We start from the raw sequence: 27888 nt of genomic DNA on the forward strand, positions 1-27888 counted from the left end.
TCATCATTTTCATCTTATCTGCAAACTTTATGAATGTTATCTCCACTCTTATTTCCGTAGTCTAATACAAGCTGTTGTTGACTTATCTTATCTCTTATCTTATCTCAGTAAAATCGCTTCTAGGGATTTACTACTCATAGAGTGAACAAGTAAAAAGCATAATATTGATACGCTTCCCATTCATAGTCCGCTCATATCCCACAGACAAAATAATCAAGAGGACCTAATAATACAGCACTGAGTCTGTTTCATTCACGAATCCGGAACGACTGTCCATCTGCTCATTCAGCTGTCGCTCAAGTCTCCCTCTTCCAGCAAGCACCCCTGACCGAGCTTTGGCCTCCATACAGAGAATAAGCTCATCAGGGAACGGTTTGCGAATTGTCATAGTCTTAGTGGGACTAGTGAGAAGGACCTTGACAGATGCTCCAGGTCTTTGCTCATTTGAGATCCTCAGAAGAGTTATCAGAACGTCACCCATGCTCTGCATAAACTCTTCTCGCTCATAGTAGACAACACCATCGATTAAACAAACCAACAACGTATTCCTCGGTAGCTGGAATATGAGCCTTTTAAATAAGCAGCAAAGCTCATTGATATCGCTGTGACAAAGCAGGTCAGGTCTCACATCATTGACCAAAATGCAATTGCTAAAGTGATATTGGCAAAGAAGTTGACGGATGAAGCTTCGAATGATGACGAGACCCCCAGTGTGCTCATCGTGATCCTTGTTGGCATGTAGCCCGCAATAGAATACCAGATAGAGACATTTTGGAGATTTATCTGCGAGGGACTCGGCCAGAGAATTGCACAGAAGTGTTAATCCTGATAATCGACGTCTGATATCGTAGTTTCCGTGGATCAGAAGTTGTGCTGAGCTAGGAGACACAAGCCAGTCTCTCAATTGTGTAGTATTGACGAGCTGGTCGGCGCGTGCTCGTTCCGATGCAGGTACTTTGACAGATCTTGTAGTCTGGATAATTTCCATATCTCTGACTAGCAGGTCCGGGATGTTGATCCAGCCCAGAAGTTGGTGCGGGCTGATGTACTGTTCTGTAGGAGCTGCTTCATACGGGGGAATTGGCGAGCAGGGGCGAGAGTATTCGATTGTCACCCTTTCCCTCTCGTACGCTGCGATGCGGTTAACCTTCTGTATAAAAAGGCATCATTAAATCATTACCTCGTGAGTTCATATCATAGTCATGGAGGAAGCGCATGAACATTGTTTTCAAAAAGTGTTGGCTGTGACGTATATCTTCAATCTCTCCTGACAATGGCATGCCCAAGAAAAATCATGTAAGCTTCATAAACCCACCAAATCTTGCTACGGTGGTAGAAAATAAACATATTTCACTCACGATCCAGAATTGTTTGCAAGCCATTACTAGTCTCAAACTTCCCTGACATATCAGCTTGGGAGATGAGGTTTTCACCCTGAACTTTGATTGCACTGAGACTCTCCGTGATTGCTTCTTGGTAGCCTTCCTTATTGAAAGTGACAGATATCGCCTTTTTGCCTAGATGCCAAATGTGAGACCAGTCCCGTTATATATGAATGGAGTAACCTATCAGGGCTCTTTATAAAAAAACGAATAACACATTCAATGGCGTGGAAGACTGTAGCTATCAAATTGACAGCTGCCTTCTCGAGATTCTCATCATTGCTGTATATATGAAGGTATCCTTCCACTTGATTGAAAACCTTGTCGATATCGTCGAAAGCACTTAAAACTTCCTGTCGAACTTTTGCTGCCTTGATGGCTGCCTATGAATTGCAGGGTCTCGTGTTAAAACAGGACTAGTGACGATGTGTATTCACGATCGGGGCACCAACTTCAAGAAGAATCTGAACGGCTCCCAATATTGGAGTCACATAATCGATATTGGGAACAAACTTGGAGGCGCCAAGTAAAGGCTCAGCAGCGTTGTCAGTAACCTTTCTATATATCCGTGTGAGCTTTGCCTTGAAGCTTTTGTCCTTCTTGCAATACGACTCTTTAGCATTTTCAAGCTGATCAAATACCGAAGTACAATCCGTCTTATCGCGAATGCTGAATTCTTGTTTCGAACCAGGCTCAGTTGGATGGTTCTCTTTCAGTTGATTCATCGCGCGATGAAAGAGGCTATCCCAGAACTTGAGTGCTTCCATCGGTTCTGCCGCAAGCGGTCTTGAGGGAATTTGAACATTCCGCGATGTTAATGGGTTCGACTGCGATATGAGATCCCAATTTGATTCAGGCCTAGTCAGTGACTGGGATTGACCAAGGGGATCGCATATCATATAAGCCCCATGATTCGGACTGTATCGCGATGGTGGGGTCGCAAAGGCAGGATGTCGTGAATCCAGATGGTTATCGATAAAATCGACTTCCGGAGGCTGCAAGCTGATTCTTGGTACATGGGACGTTGACGGTTCCATTGTGGTGTGAGTGGTAATCAAATGAATGTGGAAAGCATGCAAAACTCAGTAGGTAGAGCTGATATGATGACACTTGTGTGCAAATGACCGACGTTCTATCTGGTAACTCGATCTTCAACTGACTGCCTGGTTGATGTTGTTTGACATCAGCTTGCTTACTACTAAGCGCCCGCTTGATGTGCGGCTGAGAAGGTCTTGTCATGGGATCCAAGGTACCCCCGTATATGATGAGACGCTGGCCCACAGTATAACACTGCCCGTCCATTATGACAAGGATTTGCGGATAAGGCGAAGCCTGATTCTTCTTCCAGTGTTCCTATTGAGTCATAATTGAAAACCAGTGGCTAAACATGGGAACCAAACCGTAGCAATGGCGACTGCATTTGCATTTATTCGTCATCTTACGAAGCAATGCGATGTTACATGAGGAGCAAGAACTCTTTGCTTTTGTTGAGGCATTTAACAATTACTTATCCACGAATGAAAATGCACTAGAGTGTTGATTACTCCACACAGGCCGCCTTAGCGAAGCTGCAGCTTACCCTCCATGGTAACGATAGGATGCCGAACCCGAAATGATACTTAGGTACGTTATTCTTACCATTCCAGTTGGTCTTTCGACATTCCAGTAACAAAACGGTTTTCTTCTCTATAACCTTTGAAGGCTTGAGAATTTACAGCATTCAGTCACATGCCAGTCAAAAAACATTGCCACCATGACAGCTGCAGCTACAGATACGCAGAAAGCCGAGCCTCCGACTTTAACAGATTCTGTTGAGGATGTCCCGAGCGTCACTAACACTTGCCTCGCTGAAAATGACAAGAGTGGCACTGGAGAAGATCGTTCATCCTTGGCCAATTCAGAGTCGAAAGCAAATGAGGGTGATCTAGCTTCTCCTCCAGAACTAGATCATGCCCAGGGATCTAGCGAGCCTCTTTCTGAATTGATGTTGGAACTGAAAAATTTGCGAGAAAGACTCCACTTCCTCGAAGGAAAAATGGGCGAATCGTCAGACAGCCGAGAGATGAGAAAACATCGTGACATGGAAGACGATGTACGACTGCGAAAGCGGATTCGTAGAGCTCGATACGCCAAAGACTGGGTTCAAAAGGCAGAAACCCTCGCCGAGGAGACCGAACAAGATCGAGTGTATCTTGGAAGTAACCCTCCTTATCTACATAGAATATCTGACACTGGTGCTGAGGACGGGGATGGTGGCACTTTTGGTGAAGGACGGACAAAAATTCAGAACCAAGAAGAACGGGAGTTCTGGGGTGACGTTCCCACTCAACCGCATCGTGGGTTACGTCCTCCAAGCTCACTTCGACCACACTACTCTCGAAAACTCGGTCCTCCCAATGAGTGGGACATGTCAGATAGCGAAGAATGGAGCAGCGATGCATCATTAGCTACGCGGGACTTTAACTATTTCCGCGCAAGGCTCCGAGGAGATTTCGAGTGGGAACTTGATCGTTTAAGTCATCAAAAGAGTAGATTCGAGAAACACAAAAAGAGGAAACAAGGCGAAGCAGAGAAGGAAGCAAAGAATCAGCAGCAGGCCGACGGGGTGGAAGAAACAGAAAAGGACAAGGCTCCCGTTATCGAACCCGGCCTAAATTGTGTGGAATGGGCCGAGTTCAAAGCCTGTGGCAAAACAGTTGCGAAGTCTTCCAGTGTCATTGACGTACTTGTCGGAGAGCCGCAAATCTTGGGTGGTTTCTTTCAGCATTATCACAGCAAGTCTTTCACATAAAAGGAAATTTTACATCGCTCAAAGTTGGCCGAAGTACACCAAACACAGAAAGGCGAAGGTGCAGCTCCAGGCTCTGGGCGTATGAATACTCCAGATGGAAGAGCAATTCTTCCTGAACGGATCAGGATTCACTCGAGAGAGATCATCAGAACCCTCAGCATCATCCATGGCTCCGAGATCATATCACAGGACGTGTCCGACGGCTCAATAGTTATGCTCCGTCCATACCGCATGTTGGTATACTATGAGAGCGAAATTCGACAATGGCATTCGCGTCTGGAAAAAAGATTTTCAAAAATTGAGTCAGGCGTTGAAACTAAAACCGTGACTGACATCGAGGCACCGCTAAGGGATGAGGAAAAAACCGAAAGTGAGTGTTTTCTTTTATTATCCTTTCTTCGTTCCTTCGCAAAGAAAAAACTATTAACTTCAAATTCTCAGACAACGGAAACGAGGAAAAAGACTCAACAAAACCAGATGCAACTGGAGTCGCAGATCCGGATGGCTTCAGCGAATCCAAGGCCGCTATGGAGCATCTGGCATGCTTGATCGAATTCATGGATGAATATATGCAGAAAAGGTTGCAATATCTAAACAGTCCAAGCTGTGACAAGATATTCTTTTCCGACATCTGGCACTTATTCAAACCAGGAGACCAAGTAATCTCTAATGATGGCAAGCAGGTTTACCAGGTTTTCAATTTAACCTCACCACCTCACATTGGCAAAGATCGTTGGTCAAAGTTTGCAAAGGAGAAGCATGAGCCTGATGAAGTACCTCCCAACGAAGACTATGTCATCCATTGTGTCTATGTTCACTTTGATGGCTATCAAATCGGCCCAGTGGTGAGAGATATTACCATTTCGAAGTTTGACGGCGAAAAGACAGTGACGTCTTTGAGCATCTATCCTTTGCGATGCCATGTTCGGATGAAACTGGAAAGGCAGATCATGACATTGAAACCGACGGGTGAACAAATTGATCAGGCTGTAACAGACGGCGTTACAGAGCTTCGTGACAGTCTTGTTAAGAGAGGCAAACTTTTCACCGAGGTGGCACATGTCAAGCACATGTACTACTCAGGTCTGACTGTTGACACTCGCGACGAGGTTCAGAGTCAGGTTATGATCGACTTTGAAGAAGCCTTCCTGGTAGAGAAAAATGACGATTGGAGACCGGAAGTGAAGCATTTAATCGGCATGATTGCAATGTCTGACTCTACGACTACCAATGCACCATGCGAAGCATTATGCTGTTCAAAGGATACGGTGCACAACGATGTGTATGTGGACAACAAGCGTCATCACGATTTCATGAAAGATATGTTGAGGAGGGTCGAAGATGGCATCGATGACTTGCCGCCAGCCTCTGTATATCCTCGTCCCATGGAGAACTCTAACACAGAAGGACTTTCACTGACGAGTGATGAGTTACTCATCATGTCGTATTCTGTTTTTGGATTTGTACTCCGTGATCGTTCTTGGGGTAAGTCAACCATTATTTCTCATCAAATTTACTGCTGGCCACGAGGTTGACAAGATTTATAGCCAAGTTAGATCTAGCACACCTCACACACGTCACGGACTCCACTGAAGATGCCCCTGTAGTTGATGATGAGACTGAAGATGACAAGACGGCTTTTGGTCAATTAGTTCTTCCATCAGGTCATAAGAACATGGTCCTCTCACTCATATCTCAACACTTTCGAAACAAAGCAATGCAGCGAGAAAGGGACAAAGATGAACAGGTTGACATTGTTCGTGGAAAAGGTAAGAGTCCCACGTAGTTGGTAACTACTTGTTATGAATATGTTCCTGATATCTGCATAGGAAAGGGACTTATCATTCTCCTTCACGGTGCCCCAGGAGTAGGAAAGACAACAACCGCCGGTAAGAAACAGACTATACCTTTACCTATGTCGCGAGTATGGCCTATGTTCGTTATACTAATAACCACGACAGAGGGTGTTGCCGAGAAGTTCAAGAAACCTCTTTTCCAGATAACGTGTGGTAAGTGCATATAAAAGTCCTTTCTGCATCCGGGATTGTCCTTACAGCGATGGCAGGTGACCTAGGATCGTCTCCTAAGGAAGTGGAAGAAGCCTTACAAACCAACTTCGCCCTCGCGAACAGATGGGGTTGCATCCTTCTTCTCGACGAAGCCGATGTGTTTCTGGCTGAAAGACGAAGAGATGACTTTAATCGAAACGGATTGGTTGCAGGTAGGTCTTGGTTGTCCTGGGATGCGCAGTCTTTTGATGCTGATATGACGATTCCTTATAACAGTGTTCCTCCGAGTTCTCGAGTATTACGCAGGTATCCTATTTCTCACCACAAATCGCATCGGGGACTTTGACGAAGCTTTCGCGTCCAGAATTCATATGAGTCTTCATTATCCACCTCTCAAGCTCCTTTCAACGTCAAAGATCTTCGATCTCAATCTCAAGATGATCAAGAAACGATATCAAGAGGCTGGCAGAAAGATAACGATTGATGTTGAACAAATACAAAGCTACGCCGAGGACTACTGGGAGCGAAACATTAACGCCCGTCTGAATGGTCGACAAATCCGAAATGCTTGTCAGACTGCGCTAGCTCTCGCAGAGTTTGATGCTCAGCCGGAAGGCAGCAAGTACGACCTGACAGTCAAGTCAGATGCCAAGGTCCACTTGACGGTCAAGCATATTCAGACCGTTTCAGATGCTTACCTTGAGTTCATCGAGTATCTCAAAGCAGTTCACGGTACTGATGCAGAAACACATGCGAATGAGGCAGGTCTTAGAGCCTTGGAGACAGCATACTTGGCGATGAGAGCGAACACTGGACATAGAGGGATGGGGTCTACTGGTAGAAGCTCAGAGGTACAGCGGAACCCACTTCACGACTTTAGAATCCAAGGCCATCCACAGCAATCTCATACGCAGATGCGTCCGGAACAAGGAAACCTTGGACAGCAACACCACCAAGGATCCTCATATGACACAAGACAGGCTTCGATGGGATCATACAGTACCCCACCACGAACTGGTGGTCCTCAGCCAGGTATGGGTCACTATGGACAGGCAGCTAATGTATCAAGTCCAACCTATCAGCGAACTCCAGAGAATGTGCAACTTTTTGAGCAGTATCGTTACTCCGGAGGTCAACAGCATCCATCAATGTATCAGCAGAGGTCGTATTCTCCTTCTCCATCTAGTTCAAACGCACAGTCTCAGCATATGACAGACCCTGCCACCCATGCAAACATGCCCTCGATGTACAATGAACCATTCAGACAACAGGATCCGAGGATAGGGGGTGTATAGTCTAGATTGCATACTCATTAGGGTCATCACTCCGAGTAATGAGAGCCTCAAAGGCTCAAAAGACGAGGATATCAGATGCGCTCCGAGTTGATACTCTTAGATGATTTGCGGTTTGCTTTAATCGCTTGACGTTGAGCATGGGTAGCTACTGGTGAATGGTATTCTCATAGTGATCTATCAAAGAGTCGAATTTATCAGCAGTTGTAAAGCGTCGTTGCTGCTCGATAAAGAACGGGCCGTCATGTATTGTCAATGTGCCTCTCGATATTGGCTGAAATAAATCGGAGTCCAGAGAGTATGAACACGGGAAGGTGAGTGTTTGGTGCATGTCTAGTTCTGTTGTAGGAGTATCTCTTGAGCATTTACGCTTGAGACGTCTATCCGCGAGTCAGTTGGGAAGATTGTTAGTTGAGACAGAACCACATAAGTACATACCTGCATACCTCGCATGACGTAAAAGCATTGGCTGGTGGCATATTGAGTATTGGACTCAATGGATATTAAAGGCAAAAGATTAGATATCCCAGCAAGAGTTGTCAGCAGTGGAATGTAAGCGCGGCGCGGGGTTCATGGAGAACCGTTTAGCTACGTATGATTGGGCAAGGTGGATAATACGGAGAGCTTAAAGCTAATAAATGCAGCCAACTGAATGACTAACATGTTAATATTTACCTGTACAGGAAACCTCATGGGCTGAGGAAGAGATAGCCACATAAGCGCTGCTGATCATGACGGGAATGAATATCACCAATCAAACTTGTCATTTTGGGGGAATTGTTGCAGTTGTTGGTGATTACATGTCGCGGCCGCATTGGTGGCCTAGTCTAGTTGTCTCTTCTAATTATGCGGGAGGCCTACCGTGACACCATAATCCCTGCAAGGCAATATCAAGCCCGTGTCAACTGTCGCAAACTGCAATCAAGGCTCGATATTAAAAGAGTACAAGCATCACATCACTAGATATAGACTATATCAGAAAGTGCAGTAATAATGGGACTTGGTCATATCGATATATTAGGACTTTTAGGAGGCGCAATATCACCATTGCCCATATGTATTGATCATGTGTGCTTTCCCTTTGTGTTACGACCAACAGCCCGACCTTATTTGCCAATCAACTGTACACACGATTCCAAAGTCCTGCATCTTCGACCTGTTCTTGACCGTTTCTCCACTCACCTTTCTTAGCACCCCCAAGAGCCAGTTGATTGACCTGGCTTGGTTGCACGTGCGACGCGAGCCATCATATTATTAACCTCACAGCCCGCGCCGAGCTCCGCTGTTACATTCTTTCTTTTCGCTATTTTAGTTGCCAACTGGCTATTCTACCTTGGGATTGTTGCTTCTTTGTCTTCACAGGTTGTAAAACCAGTCTTGTCGATGCTATCATATGGCCTAACCAGATTAATATTACTCCCAAATCCTTAGACGAAGCCAAACCATTTATTATGTCTTACAGTTACCAGACCCCAGCATGTCCAAGTCTAGAGGGCCGCATCATGATGTTGCCCAAATTATCAGAGATTGACGCGAGCTACACAACATCCCTACCTGTTGGAACCGGGATTTTCAACCACCCTGTTATTATCCTCTCCAAACAACTATATGACGGAAAAGTCGCGGTTTTTATTGTGAGTCTACATAGTCATTATACTGCATCGTACTCTTCCGTGCAACATTGCTAATAACGACTGCTATCTAGTTGACAAGCTTTGACAGCACACCAATTCAGAATCGCCATAGAAATCCCTCCCGCCGTAATTCCTACCTCCCAATACATCCAGCAACTCATCCAGATACCGGCTGCGTTCTCACTGTTGCTCATGGAAAGGTTATGAAAAAGCAGTCCTATGTTAACTTCAAGGAGATGCACGAAATTCCCTTCACAGTTCTTCGTCCCTGTTGGCGAGATTATGATCTTCACTTGGACGGGGTATCTTACAAGATGCTCGCCGTGGAGTTGTGGAAGAACAATGTTGGCGAATTATCCATTCAGCTCAGGGGACACGGTATATCGGAGCATAAAGCCCAGCCGACCTCTGCCCAAGCTCTCGCTTCTGCTTCTAACCGCATTCCTTGTCAAGGATGCATCCAACAGCCTGGACATGGAACGAGTCCAACGTGGATATCAGAGTCTTATGGGACGTTTGGACGAACCTCGACAGACGCTATCCAACCGCAATATTCAAACACATATCTGATTACTCCAACAACTACTGCCGCTAGAAATGCTGCGCGTGTTCATAACTATCCAGTTAGCGCACACCAAGTCCGGCAATCTAGGGTGGCGAGACCCAGTCATATTACACCACAACAAACCCAGTTTGGAATGGGCCAGCGGGCTTACTATCAGGGTAACAATGACGCGGATGGGCCCAGTTGGCTAGGAATAATTGTTATTTCATGCGTCATTGTAGCTGGCTTATACTATTTTGTCAAAATGTCGGAACAAATTGATCACTGGGTAGCAGGGAAAATGACCTCTTAAGTCTTGGAGTATAGAAATAAGTAGTCTAAGAACTATAGTCCAAGCAACATAAAGTGACCTCTCTTAAACTTCCAGCGGTCAACGTTTCTAATTCCCTAGCGTGTGGCTAGGACTTGAGCCTTTCCAACTCCCGCTTGATCGTCATTGTTTTTGTATTAAATTAATTGAGGTCATCACCCTTGGTGCTGTGAGTGAAAACTGTTTGTATACGTTTGTTCCAAGCTGGCTGGTTAGTTTTATCTACATCTTGTTCATCACTGTTTTGTATTAACGATATCCTGCTTTACTGTGTCCACTAATGTCTGGGTTTTCTCCTTGGTATTTCATCTTAGTTTTTAAATTTTCAACAAGATATCCATATAAGTTCGAAGTCCAGTGTTATTGCCATAGTTGTCCTCCACTATTATTCTTCCCGCGTTACATCAGCCACATTGACCTGGTTTTAACGATCACGACATTGGCTCCACAGATTGCTAATCGATGGCGCGACCAGCAAATCCAATGCATTAAACTAGAAGATCGAATTTTTATTATTATTCCCTGTATCTCCTCGGAGATTGATTGATCTTGGTTCGGGCAATTGCCTCATATTAACCTATATAGGCAATTTCCAAGTCGATGTTTGTCGCGATGTGCCACTCGATGACCCAGGCTACTACGTAGTGTGTAAGGGTCTTACCTAGCTTATTTGAACCCCATATATCGCAATTATCCCTTTTACAGGGTGTCAGAATGATCAACGGTTGTTTAAATATTGTGTGGTGACCCTGCATTCCAGTGATCAGTTCATCTTATTGTCAAGTTCTATCATCAATGCAGAGAGAACTGGCTGCATAATTCGACAATGTCGCCACAACCACCGCCTATCGTCCCTTCGTCTGGACAATCAGAGTCTCCCTCCGATGATAACAGCGTTAAAGGGAAAGGCAAGGTATACAACGATGGATTCACCGACGATTCTGTACCTCCTACAGCGCCGGCCTTGGCAACACAACAGGGTCAACGAATGGAAGCAGCAATGGGTGACGCCATTCTTCGATTTCTACGGATCAGAAAACCTCGAGAGGACAATGTCTACGACCTTGATACGGTACGAAACATATATAACCATGGTACGACGGCATGGCAAAGGTCCTAACTTGAACTAGATCGCTACGCAGCCAAGCATTTGGGACTCGCCAGACCTAGAGCGATACAAAGAACTCTACATCCACCCGCAGTGGGAGAATTGGTCAGCCTTTGATCCCAACTTCCGTTGGACGTGGCGTGAAGAGAATGAAGTGCGACGCAAGGTCGATTGGAAGATTATGGTAAGCAGAGTCTAAGGTTAGTTACGGAGTGGGACTGACGTTGATAGATCTGGGTTTGTGTTATGTTTGCAGCCTTGAATATCGACAGGAACAATATTCAGAACGCTGTATCCGACAACATGCTTGATGATTTGGGTATCACGCAAGCTGACTATGTGAGTTGCTCAATGGCACAGGAAGGATCCAAGACAAAGTGCTTACCTTCTACAGAACATTGGGCAAACCATCTCTCGTGTCGGCTTTCTCGTGGCTGAGTTACCTTCCCAGTTGATCTCGAAACGGTAAGTCACATACCCATCACGAATTCCTCAACTAAGCTCACTCCTTATCAGCATTGGTCCCGATATGTGGATCCCAATCCAGCTTTGCATCTTCAGTCTCATCTCAGCTATGCAATTCTTCTTAAAGGGCCGTGCATCCTTTCTTGCCACCCGCTACTTGATGTAAGCTTCTCCCGAGTCATGGCGATGAGCCTTGCTAACTTTTCAGTGCCACTTTTCAAGGTGGTTTTATTCCGTAGGTAACTTCTTTGCATGAAGCATCTGTCGCATGTCTAACAAGCTATAGCGACACGATTCTCTACCTTAGTTACTGGTATACTGGCACAAGAGTACGTTGCTTCGGACCAGAGCCCACTCGAATTGCCACTGACTGTTTTAGCTCCCAATCCGACTGGCCTGGTTCTGGATGTCATCTCAACTTGGTATGTAATGAGACTAATGTTGAAACCGGATACTTACAAGAATGATAGTGGATATAGGCGTTGGTTTTGCGGCCGTCGGCTTGTTGTCTATGCGTGGAATGCTTGGATATGAAGGCTGGAGATGGCTGTTCCTCATTGAGGGTGCCTTTACTTGTAAGCACTTGATTGATCTTTCGAGCTGACTTTTTCTAACATTACTATAGTCCTGATCGGAATTGCATCCTTCTTTCTCATGCCCCAGTCACCTGCCAGGACCACGAGCTTCTGGTGCCCCAAGGGTTACTTCAACAAAAAGGAACAAAAAATCATTGTCAACTCTGGTAAGTCGATTAACCCCCATGAGTAATGTCCTATTTTAATTCGCTCCAGTTATTCGAGATGACCCTCAAAAGGGAGGAATGTACAACAGGCAAGGTCTATCTATCCGACAAATCTGGGAGTGCACCAAAGACTACGACATGTGGCCTCTGTATGCTCTCGGTTTACTCTTTGGTCTGCCGAAGTATCCCGTCAACCAATACCTCACACTATCCTTCCGTGGTCTCGGCTTCAACGTCATCGAATCCAACCTGTTATCGATCCCGTACATCGTTGGATCTTGTATCACAATGCTGGCCATCACAGCCTTCAGTGAACTTGTTAACAACCGAAGCTTTGTGTCCATGGCAGAGGATGCATGGTTACTTCCGTGCTTCGTGGCACTCATCGCCCTGCCAGATCCGATTGGGCCTTGGGCTTACTTCGCAATCTCGACTGTTCTGCTGTCATTCCCTTAGTAAGTAATTTTAATGCTGAAGTTTGACTATTCACTAACAATATCTAGTACTCACCCGATTCAAGTCGCTTGGACCAGTAGGAACGCTGGGTCAGTGCAGAATAGGACAGTATCTGCATCGTAAGATAATCCTCCATTCTACTCACCACCGCTTCTAACGACCAACAGTCTTTACAACATGTGGGTTCAAGTCAGTGGAATGATAGGAGCCAATAGTAAGATTTGAATCTACCTTACGAAATTAAAAACTAACAATTTATAGTCTATCAACCTGGTGATTCACCCCGATACTTTAAAGCAAACAAGGGTCTACTTGTTATTTGCATCTGGATGTGTGTAAGTATTTTCCACTTCCGCTAGCGCATACCACGCGAGACCTAATCTGACATCATTTCAGCTTGTCCAATACCCAGGTACATTCTTCTACTATAGATGGCGGAATAACCAAAAGGCCAAGAAATGGGACGCAATGACGCCAGACGAACAACACCAATACAGGACAACCACTTCCGATCAAGGCAACAAGCGGTATGTATTCATTCCTTAATAACCTTGCCAGTTGACTAATTTTTGAAACCAGGCTCGACTTTCGCTTTGCTACCTAAGTGTCGGCTCAAGGGCTGCCTGGTGAGATCCGGCGGTGGCATCGTACAATGACCGTGCGATTGAAAGGGGACACAAGATAGTGGTGACCACTCACCACCAGACAAGCACAAGGCGTAGGAGGTGTTGGGACAAGAATTTTATTCCTGAGATACTGTAACACTGTTTCTAATTCCTACACTCACAACTTCACTCGCCGTGACACACCTAACTCTGCCCTCTCGGTATTCACCATTTCCGGTACCAGCTCCTCAACATTTGTAGCTCCCACCAATGCCATATTTGTTTCCACTTCTGCTCGGAGAATCTGAACCAGTCTATTCAAACCTTTATCCCCGTACCCCGCACACATAGAGTAGAGCACAGGACGCCCAATACCCACTGCCGTAGCACCCAAAGCCAGGGCCTTTATGACATCTGTCCCACGGCGAATACCGCCGTCGACAAACACCTGGAACTTGTGGCGAATACTTGGAGAGAGCAAATGCGGTGCATATCGACGTATCTCCAGCAGTGTAGTCATTGGAGACTGCGCCGTATCCTGTGAGCGACCCCCGTGGTTGGACAGCACAACACCATCTAGCCCATGGAGATGTGCAAGGACCACATCCTCCACCGTCTGGACGCCCTTGAGCACGAGCGGGAGTCCTGTAGCGTCTCGGATCCATTCAATGTCATCCCAAGACAGTAAAGGGTTGAGTAAGCCTTTTGAAGTAGCTTTGGCAACGCCGCCTGCAGAGGCAGTAACTGTATCCTGTCCATCCGCGGCTCGAATACGGTCGTCCCGCTCCCGTTTGCCAAGAACGGGGGAATCAACAGTGAGGAAGATAGCAGCAACCCCCAGTTTTTTCACTGAGCGTAGTACAGATTTCGTATGCTCTTTATCACGGCCTGTGTACAGCTGGAAAAATAAGGGCTGGTTTTCTACTGAGCGCGCATTGCACACCGATTCCCAAGACGAGCTTGTGGGCATACAGTAGATCAGTCTCTCTTTACCAGCGACAGCGGCCATGATGCACTCAGCGTTGCGGTGAGCATATCTCCCAATGCCTGTTGGACTGAAGTAGATGGGTAGAGAAACAGAGCAGCCGAGGATAGTAGTTTCAGTGGAGACAGGCTCAACCTGACGAAGCACACGGGGACGAAGGAGGATTTGCCGAAAACTGTGGAAGGCATCTTCAATACTGTATTCATCCTCGGCGCCAGAAGAATAGTATGCCCAGCCTGCCGGCGTCAAGAAGGACTGGGCAATTGTTTCAAAATCGGCAACATTGACGACTGTATTCAGCGCAGGGTATTTCGTTGTTTCCTGATTCTTGGCCTTGGACAACTTCTGGGGAGGCGTGGTGGCATCTACAGTACCGAGACACGCTTCTGGTGATAATATCCTTGTGATTAAATCTGGTTCATGGACCTCGTCATAGGAAGCAGTCGCGTCTTCCCCCGCCGACTTCAGAATAAGGGCCCTACCACCGGGGTGCTCGCTTAAAAAGTCTGTCGGCATGGTTAGCATACTGTTACAATATGGGTCAGAGAAGACTTACCAGTAACATCCCACACAGCACCGTGTATCACAATCCAGCAAGACTCTACTGTGTTGTGTTGGGCAACTTCATCCCCGGTTATAGTAGCCATTGCATTGAGTGTGGATTTAAAATAGATATATGTAAACTATTTTCTCCGATGTGCGTAAGGCCTGCTGGGTGTGTTAAATGGCTTCCATGGCAGACTTACCTCCGTTATCGGTTCCACACGCTTGGGTAACCCCCACGCCATATTTACGGCTTTCTATCCGACTAACAGGGAAAGCCACACATTCAAGCTAAAGTAGTGGAATCTGGGGTAATTGTGCCCCCCACGTTCTGATGCGTGAGAGACACTTAAACACCGAGTGCCGCAACTCAATATCCCAGCTTGACTGCCATCTTATTACCTTCGGGGAGAGTTCTATTGCCACGACTTAGCATTCTTGCCCACCGGTGGCAGTGTAGTCTAACGATAGGTATTTTACATAAATGCAGTTATTACCCTATTTTAATCTCAGATATCCGGCTTTAATGAACAGCAAGAAGTGGAAAACGGGTACTCGTCTGGTATAACTTCCTACATGTCGCGCTTCAAGAAAATACAATAGAAGAAACCCTCATGATTTTCAGTCACATGAGGGAGGAATAATTTACATATTCCAACACATCACTCACTACTTGATAATCTGGAGAGAGAGGGTTTATCTGGAACACTAAGCTCTATGTGGCAAAACGCGGTCGGGACATGAGACTCAAGACTCGAGACTTGGTGTATGACATCAACGACTTGCCTAGCGCGATTAAAATATTCATTTCGTAGCCGAAACAGTAACAAAAGTGATGGGCCTTGTCGATCGAATCCCTTATCTAAGTTCGGACGCAGCATAAAGTCCACCGTTAAAGTCCGAGGCAAGATTTCACATAACTCATGTCACCGGTTCACGGACTATTTTAAAAGTCCGTATCTTGATATAATTGCTTTCAATAATCTCAGCCAGGTGGTCAGTCTTCTAAGCTCTCATGCAAAATGTCAACATCTTTTGATTAACCCCAGATACTAAAATGCCCACCTTTACCGATGTGACCCAATTTCTGGGCGGCCAAATATTTGGCAGAACAACTCTTCCCGACGTCGACCTCTCTGGTCGCACTATAATTGTGACGGGTGCCAATACAGGCCTGGGCCTCGAGGCTGCCAAGCACATGTCAGTATATTCATCATCTAATCTGAAAAGACAATTTGTTTAACCAACGCCCTAGAGCAAAACTCAAAGCATCTAAGCTCATACTTGCTTGTCGAAATATTGAAAAGGCAAATAAGGCTGCATCTATTATTTACGACGAAACCAAGTGTAGAGGCCATACCGATATCCAAGTCTGGGAGCTAGATCTTGCCAAGTACGAATCAACTGTTTCATTTGCAAAGCGGCTTTCTAAAGACCTTTCACGATTGGATGGCTTCCTCGCTAATGCAGGTGTCGAGGTTGAGGAATTCGAACTCGCTGATGATCTAGAGCTTACGATAAAGGTGAATGTTGTCTCGACATTTTTGCTCGCTCTGGGAGTGTTGCCAAAATTGCAAGAAACGTCAGAGAAGTATGAAACCGATACGAGTCTGACAATTGTTGGATCTCTTATTCATACTTTTGCACCTGACGATCAGCTTGACATTGACGATGAAAAAGACATCTTTGAGGAGCTGAGTCGTCCTGAAACAGCCGACATGGCCCAAAGATACCCGTTGAGTAAGCTGATGAGCCACCAATGTGCCAGTCAACTTGCCAAGCACGTATCTGCCACAGCCAAACCGGGCAGACCTCGTGTAACGGTCAACTGGGCCAATCCTGGATGGTGCGCTACAGAACTCGTTCGAAGCAAAAAGAAGACTTTACCTGAGCTAGTACTGATGCCATTGATTGGCTGGTCAGCTGAATACGGAAGTCGAACGCTGGTGTATGCCTTGACGGCTGGAAATGAAACACATGGCTGCTACATCTCAGAAAGTCAGATTAAACAAGAATCCTCGTTTATTCAGAGCGAAAAAGGCAGGAAACTCGAGGAGAGATTATGGGGCAACCTTACTAAGAGACTTGGGGAAATTGAACCCGACGTACTGAAGGACGCTGGAATTTGAAAGATGGCTTAAATAATTCAAGAATTTGGATATTTCTAATTACTTAAATCCTGTGACCGGCCAGTAGGTTGAGATCGTTTAATCTCCTTATATATTAGAGTTATAAAACGCAGCTACTCAATTAATAGTACTCAGATCTGCTATGATTCCATGACTCGATGAAGTTGGAGAAGCCACTGCGAATGACATTTAATCCTTCCTGTAATAAAACCTTGTAAGAGGTTACCCGGTATTATTAATTGCTCATCTATATCTGTCAGTCCTCGTACGTCAACAGCTCGGCTATTTGAATTTAAAAGGAACATGATACTTTTTTAGTAATCAATACTTTAGAAATTGTAACCCAGCAAGGCATATGATAATCTTGTGATACGTCAGTTGTGTGCTAATTGGAAAGGTCACGTGAATCAGCTTAGATCACTGCGTGCGGAGATTCTAGCAGCTACGACTCTCACTGGGATGTATAAGCCTAGGAGAGGGTTAAAATTGCAGTGAAAAAATAGAACACTACCCCGTGTCCACCCTTAGTGTCATTTTAAAGCTGGTAAACCTAGGAGAGGGTTAAAATTGCAGTGTAGGGTCTGTTTTATACACTTCAAATTACATCACCATCGGCCGGTTTGTTCACAAGCTTTATGACTAAACAACCGAGTGGGATGAATGGGATAAATGCAGCTTTTTCACACCGTAGCTTGGACGGCTTCTCCGAGGCTCTCTACATCATAACAACACAATTCGGGTTAGATAACAATGGCGACTACGATGCTTCGAGTCGAAACCCGCATCAACCATGGCATTGCTCAAGATATGGTATCATCTTTGATTATAGGTAGTCAAGCAGCTGTACTCATTGATGTTCCCTTGACTATTCCTCAAGCAAAAGAGCTTGTCCCATGGATTCGCTCGCACACCAGTCTGCCATTAGTTGCCATCTTTGCCACACATTTCCATCCAGATCATTATCTTGCTGCTCACGTCATCTTGGAGAACTTTCCTCAGGCCAACTTGTACGCTACCAAGAAGACAGTGGCTTTGGTAAAGGAAATCATCGAGGGCAAAGTGTGTAATCACCCAAATTAAATAATTGACTAGCTAACTTTGAAATAGACTACATTCTGGAAGTCGGCGTTGGGTGATGAGAATATCGCAAACTCGCCAATAATCCCTCAAGTCTTTCCATCGACCTTCTTTTCGCTCCCAGGGGACGACATTGTGCATCTACTTGGACCTGTCAACGGAGACAGCCCTGAGCAGACTATGTTTTGGATCCCCTCCATCAAAACATTGGTTGCTGGCGATGTCGTATACGGTCATGGAATGCACATGTGGCTCGCTGACCTTGATGATCCGTTAATGACGAAAGCATGGCTTGATTCTTTGCGATTGATCGACTCTGTTGGCGCAGAGAGAATTATTCCAGGACATGCGCTTAGTGAAGGTTTCGATGGAACTGAAGACACTGACCACACACGAGCATATGTCAGCTTCTTTCAAAGGGAGATCGAGTCGAAACCGAAGGATGCATTTACGCCAGAAGAAATCATTGCCAAGTTTGATGATGCTTTCCCTGAGTTGGCAGATGCAGAAGAGGGCTCGACCTCAAAGCTTTTACTCCAGATCAACGCTCAGCATTTTGGCAAGGGAGGCCAGCGGCAAAAGCACGATGTTGATCTTGTTTCACTCCAAAAATCTTATGGCTCGACCTGCGATTTCAGCAAGAACTGACTTTCGATGACCCAACTCAACAGATCACCTGGCTGGCATGGATAAGTGTAAATAGACAATAGACCTATATTAGCCACAAGGATATCATGTTCTGTTACAGGACTTTCACTACAGCTGAGGCCAACCAGAAGCGCATGGCATCAAAACCAGTTAAGCCAAAAGTCAGCAATCTGCCCCTTGCCTCATAATATAGACAATTTTGTAACACCCCCGGCTTTTCAGTGTTGAATATTTATTTCCGGAGCGCAAGATTCTCCTTTTGGCTAGGTTCAAGCCAAGACAGGTACCCGAGGAAAGGAGAAAACCGACTATCCCGAATTGATCCTTCCCGGCAGCATGATCGATATACCCGTAATCGTGACTGAAAATGGGGGTTCATGCTGTTCAACATGTTGGCGAAAATGAATACTTGTGGCAAAAATGTGATGGCGTGGTGGTGTCCCGAAGGACTTCCTTTTTTTCAACCTCGGACTTTACACTCAAGTAAGTCCAGGGACTCGTTTGCCATAGGACCGGTTGGCTCATGTAATGATTAATCATTTCCTTAATTCCAGGACAACGAACTAAATTCTTTAAAATGGGTAACCAAATGTCGCTTTGTCTGTGGTGCTAGAAAGTGGCGGGCTGAGATGACATCCCTCCCTGCATAAGTGACACTCAACGACAGACCAACAGAGACATTATCATGTTATTGACCTATAGTTTGCAGACACGAAACATTTCCCGCCACCTCTAGACTTAAAAGCACATAAAGTTCCCTCTAATCATATCTGGCAGTTGCGCGGGACTCCGTCAAACTCAAGGGGGTCACGATTAAGAACCACGTCCATCATAACCCCAGTTTGAACGACAGCGATACAGCAGGTGAGAATACCGCAGAGCTGAGTTGTAAGCGGGTCATGATCTGCTTGGACAACGTAAATAGTGGGCATAGCTGCTAGAACCTGAGGCCCGATGTAACAGAATGGCAGGATTGGAAGCAAGAATACACTTCTCCACCCAGCGAACCAAGCTCGATAGCGATAAGAAATGGCAATGCCGAAGAAAATGCCTGACACATTGCAGAAGAGCCACCAACATGGAAATAGCTTGAATAAGACAAGGGGCTGATGGCCATAATAGGTGTAGATACCGCCGTATTGAAGCATGGTTTCCTCCAGGATGAAGTCGAAGAAGCCCGCCAGGCCCAATAGAATCCACAATGTTCCTGTCCGAACATTGCGCATCAGTGCACCAAAGATACCACAGCTCAATACAGCGCCAAAAGACCACCATATGATACCGACATAAGTATCGAACTCACGGCCCAACAACGTGAACAGAAGTTTGCTGGGGTCATGCGATTGCGTCCAGTAAACATTAGACAGATAGCAATTGACGGCTTCTGCCAAGACGCAGGAAGCTGCCCCGGCTGTCAGAGCTGCAGGTACAGTGCTGTTCCATCGCCTGCTTTCGGTGACGCTAATTCCCAGGAAAACAAGCGAGACGGCTAGGAGAATGCTCGACACAACCCGAATGTGGTCCGGGTCCTGTGCAAAGTTACCGATCGGCGGGGCAACTGTACGGTAGGTAGGATCTAGTTCGACTTTGGTGTGAGCATTCTGAGCCGCCGAAAATCCGGCAAAGCTGAGAACGACGGAAAAAACATAGGGTAGAAAGACGGATTTAAGAGACATGGCGGTGAGAGATGACCGGTAAGAAAGCAGAACGTATAGTTAGGAGACTTGATCTTATATGTGATTACATCATATGTTGTTGAGGTAGTGGTTAGACTTTATACTTATGGTCACTGCGCATATGTGACTTGATCTGTGCTGTCCGCTATTCGCGGCCGAGATTAAGTGTCGGCCATAACCACCGGATACAGAATGTCGGAGCCGAACTGAATTTTTTAACGGGCCGTTCAGAAAGTCCGGATAACAGTCAACTTGTCGAACATCGATTATGACGTCCGGCTCTACGATCCTGACACAATATCATCAAAGTCCCACTAAGTCTCTCCACTGCAACAAGCATTGCCTTGTCTTATATCTATAGCCCAATCTTGGTTACTGTCTAGCTTTTTGTGTTAAAATGGGTCGGCACAAGTCTGCACCGTTTAGTTAACTAGTACAAGAATGGCAGTTCGGCCCCGGTAGACTTTGGACTTTATATTAACTCTACTAGACAACATCTATTAACCATTCCACTGCTATAATACACTCTCAATGAATCGTCCTTGCACCATTAAGTATCCTTTCAAGCTCCGTTTCGTCCGTTACTCTCTCCCTCCTGTGCTCAATGCCCTTTTGCAAATGCTCCCGCAGCTTAGCACGAGTATCATACTTTTTGTCGCATTGATCACAGCGATAAGTGACATCCACTGCAAACCGTTCCCATTGCTCCGTCGCCGCACGTTGGCGTCTGATCTCCACTGCTTTCTTGGCAATCATATCAATGTAATCAATCACCTTCTTATCTTTGAGATATGTTTCTGTCTGCTGCTGTATAAAATCCAGGGTATCTTCTCCTGTGTTGGAGGGTCGCCAGTCGTCGAGGGGAATGGTATGAAGATCGCCTTCAACGTTGAGTCTGTATCGATGATCAGTCAGGCCAATGGCTCTGCAGTGCGCTCGCCAGCCATTTGTTCCGTTCATTCCCTCACAGTCCACCATCCATTTCTTCCATTGCCCCAGTATCTCAAAATACTTTTTTAAGAACTGCTTGCGTCTCACATCATCTTTTGTCACAGCCCTTCTGAGAGTTTTGATGTTAACATTTGCTTCTCTTGGTGCTCCGTTCGTTTGAGGAGCTGTAGACTTTTGATCTGCAACCTTCAGACCCGTTCCAATACTGACGAACAACGCTGGGACTCGGCCGTGAAGGTTATGAATCTCTCGAATAGCGATTAATGAGGGGTTGTTTGCTACCATTCCGCCGTCGAGGAACTTTCTTCCTCTGATTTTGATGGATTCAAAGTATACTGGTGCTGCAGTCGTAGCACGAGCAACCTCCCAAATTGCTGTTGTATGAGCAGGTCCTGCATTAGATGGAGTCCACGAGTTAGAGTCATTTGACGTGGGGCTGAAGTCATTGTCGTAACTCCTCCAAACGAACTCTTTACTAACACCGCTTTCCTTATTAATAACCCAAGAAATTGCAATACTAGATGAATAGAGTGTTAGCATTATAATTGATTGCCGATGTGGGTGTTGGATATCCTTACGTCCTGGTTCGATCTTCCCTGTACTTTAGTGGCTCGGTATCTGCCTCATCAGGAAGGCAATCGCGTGTGTTATAAGAACCACAGTTATGATTTCGCTCCAAGGCTTTGATGATCGCCTCTTGGAACGCCGCACGTGTTTTTCGACAAGAAAACTTTGCTCGCGGGTACCAGAGAAGTGAGCGCTCATGAAACCATCTGGGTCGGCCGAACACGGCGTTTCCAAATGATTTATACGTGTCCAATGCTTCATCGACCGACAAACGTAGTCTTCCCAGCATGATGCTACTCAGTCTAGTTACAGTTAGTTAAGATCATATAGAGAGTTTGTGGAAAACACGTACCCGCCGGTTGAAGTTCCTGCGACATAGTCGAAATAGTGGCACGGAAGATATTCATCAACACGTTCTGGATCTTCAGTCGCCCCAATAGAACCGTCATGGGAAGGTCCCATCCAGGAATAGAACCTGCTACTGAGAGCTGGTTCGGAGTGTTGACGTTCCAATGTGCGTATCGTATTCATGATACGCTTGAGTACCAGAAGACTTGCATAGCCACGAACACCGCCCCCATCTATAATATCATGGTTAGTAATAGTCTGAATTGTTTTGGGTAGATTATTACCGAATGTCAAGATTGTCTTCTGAGCCCACGGGCCTTCTTCATCGGAGATATGCTCAGGTCCCCGAATAGGAATTGAAGGGTCAATATCGACGCTGCTCGTCCCACTAGCCTGCTGCTGTAACGTAGGAAGAGTACTGGAACTTGGGGTGGCCATCTTGCTCCCATGATACAGAACACAAATTAGGAGCGTTGGCTAAGAACTTAAGGAATGATTCATAGAGCCTTGTGTCTGTCTAAGAACAGAATACCAACTATCAAGGACAGGTAGCTATCAGCCCGTTTTATGCCTCCTCAGACAAGGCTCTGGAAATGCATCAGAATCGGGCGCTTGATGGTGGGCTACGCATCCCGCAGCGGCAACCACTCAGCCTGTACAACTGTGATATTACAGCCACGGCTTCCAAATATGATACCATCTTGTTCATTTAGGAATGCAGGCTGGAGGATAGGTACTTCCTGATCAAGTTCCACATCGCTATTCTCTATAGCAGATTCGCCAACCTAGATGTATTAACAAGATTGTTTCTACAACAGCATAAGGTAATTCTTATCAAAGGCAAGAAAGCTTGGTTTGCTACTCAGCCATCACAGTGGACATCTTTGGGGCATACAGGTACCTTAGCCGCCCTCCGCTGATTTAACAATGATATGCATGCATTCAATATTGGACTTGAAATGTTGGCTGTCGTGCGACCAAACCTCACCCAACGAGCCTTGTGTAGGCTACCTGGAACTTCGTGACCCCATATCCCCTGCCTCTGTGGGTTCTTATTGGCTTTATTAACAAAGTGACTAATAACCGAATCTGGGGACCGTCAGCTCGTGTCGTAAGACAAAGATGGTGGAGATTATCACCTGTCAATATATTAAACGAACGGGTAGTTCTCGTGCGTTAAACTTGGTTGCAACCTCCACGTCTGTCATGATGCTTGTCAAGTCTAAAATGGAATATCTGACGGCTGACCCGGACCTTCGCCTGCTGACATGCATCGCCACCGACGGACGAATCACTATCTTCAACGATGAGAACCCTGTATTTACGAATTCTCCGGCTCCCCGAGCGATGTTTAAATACAATGAAATAACCGGAAATACCCAAAGTGGCGCACCCACCTCGTTCCAAAGGCCAAGAAAACAATATTGGACAATGAAATCACCTGCCCTTCATAATCATCACACCAATCCACAGTATCAAGTTCGTCATGCGTTCATTACATACAGCTGAGGTCCGTTACAAAGCAGTCTATGTAGATTGTACCGAACTCCCATACTCCACAGATTGACCTCCGCTATGAGCTCCCCCTTCGTTTCGTTCGATCGTGGAATGTAGATAGGGACGTTGCTCCTCAATCGGGGGATATCAACGGCGATGCAACCTTTGCCTGTCGCGTTTGTCAGTACGTAGTTTGAACGGTCTAGTCTAACAACATTTATACCTTCAATGTCAGATTTGTCGAATGGTTGGACCTGATCTGACTTCATGTCCAGGACAGCGACTGGGTTTCCGTGAAATCCCATACCACCAGCTCTTGGGCGAAGAGAAGAAATGGGTTTGGAGATACTCGATGTTGTAGACATGGTATGTTTCGATATTCTGCGGTATCAAGATTTGAAGAATACGAGTGTATTCTAGCGGTGAGCGTTTTCCAGAGCCTTGTTCTATATCCTCGATGAAAAGCGGGGGAACCTCCAAAGAAATAGGAGTGTTCATGCTGCCCTTAATCCTTCCATCTAAGACAGTGGCGTTGTTCAGTTGCCTGTCTTTATCCGTAAATGTAATTGCCAAAGCGTCTGATGAGTCCTCCCAAAGGTCACAACTTAGTTGACCGACTCGGAGACTGACATTTGTGACGCCTGATTGTTGCAGTTTTGACACAATTCCGAGTAAGAGAACTCGATTATGATCGCATGATCCGGTGAGGCGTTCTCTGTGTAACCACAACTTTATGTCTCGTTCGCTGGAGATAGGACTTTTTGGTAACTCCGCCCTGCTGAATGTCATTCAGCCGGTTTCGGAACCCATAGACTCAGCCGCACCAACCCTCCTTTACCCCGTGGCAGATTTGGTCATAAGTTTGTTTGCTTGGCGTTTTTTCATTGCCAGGTAATATCCGAGACAATGGCTGAGGCCCTTTTATTGCTGACCTGTACCACTGTGACAGCGCCACGAACTTCAGGCATAAAATTCTGCCTTCATCTGGAACAATTCGCTGTCAAGTGGTGTTGTCATCTTTTCAGCGGAATGATTTGATCTTATACAAGTTCAATATTTACGCCACTTCATTTCCTTGGTTCTTGATTTGCATTTCGCCCATGGGCCTCAAATGATTCATGGTCATAACATGGAGATCAAACCGCCCAGATGCAGACCTAATGCTAGTTTAAGCGCTTGGGATTCTAAAGTTACAAACACGTAGGCAAACGATTAGGTCCGAAACCCGTATACTTTGTTAGTTCGCTCAACGACTAACGACTCTAGCCTCTGATGTGATAAGTACAATTTGCCCTATAACTCTTTTGAGTCAGCTTTATGAGCATCTGTTCAACTCGTGAGTTTAACCGTCATTCCAATCAGGACCTTCTTTCGCTATAAAACCAGTAAACTTGTATATGGGAGAGTCTGACGTGGGGGGAGTGTGTTGTGTTATAAAGTGGACTATCATTAATGACTGGATTGTTGATCATCACTCAAGGTTTTTGACAATGGAATCAATGCGGATTTCAGATAAACGTACCTAGACTAAGCAGTCTTGTGTTTAATTGTAGATGCTATTATAACGTTATTTAATGAAGCTTAGTCGTCTGTCTTCTAAATATATTAGAGTTTCCAATCATTGTTTAGATAGTTGAAAGTCAACTACCCTATTCCGTAACAATTGTCGTCCTGTAGTGTGCAATCATTGTGGGGAACTTGAGATACTGTAGTCTACATGTAGTGCTCAGACCGCGTTCCATCCCTGATATAACTAAACTACTTTAGGAAATAATGCCCCAGCTAGCGCTTATCTGCTCTCAACTTTAATCCATTCCCCGTTAGCTCCAATTGTTATCATGATAATTACCACCTTCTAAATAGATAAATAAAGAAACGCAGCCCAAGCCACAGTTGGGAGACGAAAGATCATCAGAACAGGACGATAGACCATACACAACATATCGATATTGCTGGGTTGTCCTGGTAAGGCTTTGAACCATGTGTACTTTCCCCATTCAGAGGTAATACTCTGCTTTGTCGCGAGGGTAGGAGTAGATGTCTGAGAGTCATTCTGAGAATCAGTTCCAACGTCCCGTGACTCGTCTTCCCCGTGTGCCTTGTCTCTCATAGTTCCAGTGCGAACGGTACGACTTGGCTCTCAATCAACGTCCCGCGAGAGTACATTGTTTCTTCCATGAAGAAGAACATGACAACAAAACACACAGGACAGATGATAGCGCCGAAGTGCATTGTCCACCTCCAGCCGTATGTATCGTTGAACCAACCAGCGACAAGGGGTGCGAGGAAGTTGGACCCGAACTACATGGAAACGTAGAGTCCCATGTAGGTTCCACGGTTATGAGCGAAGAAGAGGTCGAATACAGTGGCCTCGCACAAGGACTCAATTGGTGATACGATGATACCGATTAAGACTCTGTGAGCAAACCAGACTCCAGCGGAAGAAGAGTAAGCAGTCCAGGTCATGATGGGAATTGCCAGCAGCATGGTCAAAAGATAGACACCGCGTCGCCCGTAGGTGAGGGCGATCGGTTGCCAGATCAGACAGGCCTATCCAAAGAACAGAAACATGATGCCGGTTCCTTGGACGAGATTTGCGGTAGATATGCCCGTGTCTTTAGTGATGTCTGCTAGTACCGAATATTGGAGGGAAGTCACAATGCCCGTTCTGAGGACGTAAAGGTATGCCATGCTAACGGCTAGAAGCTTTCGACGATATGTCCAGTTGAGGGGATCTTTGGGGTCGGAGCTTGGACGTGGAACAAAGACAATGTCTTTGTGTTGGGAGTCATGAGGTCCACCGGAGTTCATCCCACTGACATCAATGAGACGAACCGTGCCGGGGACATCATGGTGATGAATTGGAGAATGATCCATGTTGAGCTTATTGTAGTAATAATTAGTGCTTGAGAAACGACATTTGATGAAACAAGTTCGGTAACTGTGCCCAGGTTATAAGTTCAAAGGCTGCTATCAGTTGACGGGCATTCCCTTATAATCGGGATGGTTGCAATCTATGATGATACAGCCAAGGACGTTTTGACAAGGGTTAATTTTATTCGGCCACTAATGAGGGAACGAGATTGATATATGTCAACTCATGGCATACCCTTGGGGCGACGCCAAGGTCCGATTGAGAAGAGTGGCTTGACGACATGGGTCTTGACGCAGTTGTTTGGCCTTGCAAGACTGATGTAGGCAAGACCGACGCTGACATCAACGAAGAATCCGCCAAACATGCTTGGCTCAATGGAGTCTTGTACTCAAATGGCAACTGTGCTATACGACAATTCGGCATCCCAACTGTCAGTGTACCTATGGGTGTTATGACCGACATTGGAATGCCTGTGAATCTCACCTTTGCTTCCAAGGCATACAATGATAACAATTTATTTCGGTACGCGTATGCTTTTGAGAAGCATAGTCAGTTGCGCCAATCACAGTCACGAACACCAGAGCTGGAGACAGACACTATCTCACGACGGGGAAGTGCGTCGCAAATGGGTCTTTCAGCACCTCAATTGAGAATCGAAACATCAGCATCTATCATCGATGGACAGAAAGTCATCACCGTATCAGGCATGATTGGTGAGCAGGAAGTCTCTGAGCTGAAAGTCTATGTAGATGGTGAAGAGATGAAGAGTGTTAAGATTGTCGATGGGAGATGGGAGGTCAAGTCGAAGTTGGATGAACCGACTAGAGCTAGGCCAGAAGAGATCAGTGTGCCGGATTTTAAGTCGGCGATGGTCATTGTTGTAGCTACAGGCAAGAACAGAAGGTCAACTGCAAAGATGGCATTTGTTTAGCAATTCTTTCAGGGTCTTGCTTATTTCAGACAGAATTTAGTTTTGAATTAGAAGCCGATGACTTCAATAATTAGTAAAACTACGGTACTGTGGTCTAGTTGGTTATGACATCTCGTTAACACCGAGAAGGTCCCCGGTTCGAGCCCGGGCAGAACCTCACTTTTTGCGCTCATGGCGTGAAATATTAATAACAGCACTAAAGTACCCTAACCACGAGCTAGCTTTATTACCTTGATACCTTTTCCTTTCTTAGCCACACTATCAATCTTATCGTCATAGCAAGCTGAAAACTATTGATTCTA

General features: G+C 45.7%; 11 protein-coding genes across 11 annotated transcripts; 6 read left to right on the forward strand and 5 right to left on the reverse strand.

The window, feature by feature from the left end:
* Positions 1 to 223: 223 nt before the first annotated feature.
* Positions 224 to 2419, reverse strand: FSST1_010270 (uncharacterized protein; the record flags this gene model as incomplete). The annotated part of the gene is made up of 5 exons (XM_083233283.1): positions 224 to 1131; positions 1181 to 1267; positions 1359 to 1517; positions 1600 to 1765; positions 1835 to 2419. The coding sequence occupies 5 exons, from the start codon at positions 2417 to 2419 to the stop codon at positions 224 to 226; spliced, it is 1905 nt and encodes a 634-aa protein (XP_083079966.1).
* A 716-nt stretch (positions 2420 to 3135) lies between these two features.
* FSST1_010271 (uncharacterized protein) lies at positions 3136 to 7477 on the forward strand (the record flags this gene model as incomplete). Its single annotated transcript, XM_083233285.1, has 8 exons — positions 3136 to 4104; positions 4198 to 4543; positions 4615 to 5658; positions 5721 to 5942; positions 6003 to 6062; positions 6135 to 6182; positions 6230 to 6394; positions 6459 to 7477. The coding sequence occupies 8 exons, from the start codon at positions 3136 to 3138 to the stop codon at positions 7475 to 7477; spliced, it is 3873 nt and encodes a 1290-aa protein (XP_083079967.1).
* Positions 7478 to 8540: 1063 nt separating this feature from the next.
* On the forward strand, positions 8541 to 9965 carry FSST1_010272 (uncharacterized protein; the record flags this gene model as incomplete). Its single annotated transcript, XM_083233286.1, has 3 exons — positions 8541 to 8698; positions 8850 to 9108; positions 9180 to 9965. The coding sequence occupies 3 exons, from the start codon at positions 8541 to 8543 to the stop codon at positions 9963 to 9965; spliced, it is 1203 nt and encodes a 400-aa protein (XP_083079968.1).
* An 844-nt stretch (positions 9966 to 10809) lies between these two features.
* Positions 10810 to 13358, forward strand: FSST1_010273 (major facilitator superfamily domain-containing protein; the record flags this gene model as incomplete). Its single annotated transcript, XM_083233287.1, has 16 exons — positions 10810 to 11055; positions 11114 to 11275; positions 11323 to 11430; positions 11486 to 11556; positions 11608 to 11718; positions 11765 to 11791; positions 11843 to 11885; positions 11936 to 11978; positions 12027 to 12131; positions 12182 to 12298; positions 12348 to 12753; positions 12802 to 12873; positions 12922 to 12968; positions 13016 to 13089; positions 13151 to 13281; positions 13334 to 13358. 16 exons carry the CDS (start codon positions 10810 to 10812, stop codon positions 13356 to 13358), a joined length of 1788 nt encoding a protein of 595 aa, XP_083079969.1.
* A 179-nt stretch (positions 13359 to 13537) lies between these two features.
* FSST1_010274 (uncharacterized protein) lies at positions 13538 to 14991 on the reverse strand (the record flags this gene model as incomplete). Its single annotated transcript, XM_083233288.1, has 2 exons — positions 13538 to 14850; positions 14901 to 14991. 2 exons carry the CDS (start codon positions 14989 to 14991, stop codon positions 13538 to 13540), a joined length of 1404 nt encoding a protein of 467 aa, XP_083079970.1.
* A 953-nt stretch (positions 14992 to 15944) lies between these two features.
* Positions 15945 to 17016, forward strand: FSST1_010275 (uncharacterized protein; the record flags this gene model as incomplete). Its single annotated transcript, XM_083233289.1, has 2 exons — positions 15945 to 16087; positions 16143 to 17016. The coding sequence occupies 2 exons, from the start codon at positions 15945 to 15947 to the stop codon at positions 17014 to 17016; spliced, it is 1017 nt and encodes a 338-aa protein (XP_083079971.1).
* A 750-nt stretch (positions 17017 to 17766) lies between these two features.
* FSST1_010276 (beta-lactamase-like protein) lies at positions 17767 to 18741 on the forward strand (the record flags this gene model as incomplete). The annotated part of the gene is made up of 2 exons (XM_083233290.1): positions 17767 to 18075; positions 18124 to 18741. The coding sequence occupies 2 exons, from the start codon at positions 17767 to 17769 to the stop codon at positions 18739 to 18741; spliced, it is 927 nt and encodes a 308-aa protein (XP_083079972.1).
* Positions 18742 to 19505: 764 nt separating this feature from the next.
* On the reverse strand, positions 19506 to 20417 carry FSST1_010277 (uncharacterized protein; the record flags this gene model as incomplete). Its single annotated transcript, XM_083233291.1, has 1 exon — positions 19506 to 20417. One exon carries the CDS (start codon positions 20415 to 20417, stop codon positions 19506 to 19508), a length of 912 nt encoding a protein of 303 aa, XP_083079973.1.
* A 528-nt stretch (positions 20418 to 20945) lies between these two features.
* Positions 20946 to 22721, reverse strand: FSST1_010278 (acyl transferase/acyl hydrolase/lysophospholipase; the record flags this gene model as incomplete). Its single annotated transcript, XM_083233292.1, has 4 exons — positions 20946 to 21885; positions 21947 to 22237; positions 22288 to 22516; positions 22568 to 22721. 4 exons carry the CDS (start codon positions 22719 to 22721, stop codon positions 20946 to 20948), a joined length of 1614 nt encoding a protein of 537 aa, XP_083079974.1.
* Positions 22722 to 26081: 3360 nt separating this feature from the next.
* Positions 26082 to 26657, reverse strand: FSST1_010279 (uncharacterized protein; the record flags this gene model as incomplete). The annotated part of the gene is made up of 2 exons (XM_083233293.1): positions 26082 to 26330; positions 26418 to 26657. 2 exons carry the CDS (start codon positions 26655 to 26657, stop codon positions 26082 to 26084), a joined length of 489 nt encoding a protein of 162 aa, XP_083079975.1.
* Positions 26658 to 26935: 278 nt separating this feature from the next.
* Positions 26936 to 27586, forward strand: FSST1_010280 (uncharacterized protein; the record flags this gene model as incomplete). The annotated part of the gene is made up of 1 exon (XM_083233294.1): positions 26936 to 27586. The coding sequence occupies one exon, from the start codon at positions 26936 to 26938 to the stop codon at positions 27584 to 27586; it is 651 nt and encodes a 216-aa protein (XP_083079976.1).
* Between the last annotated feature and the right edge of the window lie 302 nt (positions 27587 to 27888).

The sequence above is a fragment of the Fusarium sambucinum genome, chromosome III, assembly GCF_050947815.1.
Source record: "Fusarium sambucinum isolate potato_lamoka chromosome III, whole genome shotgun sequence".
Classification (NCBI taxonomy): domain Eukaryota; kingdom Fungi; phylum Ascomycota; class Sordariomycetes; order Hypocreales; family Nectriaceae; genus Fusarium; species Fusarium sambucinum.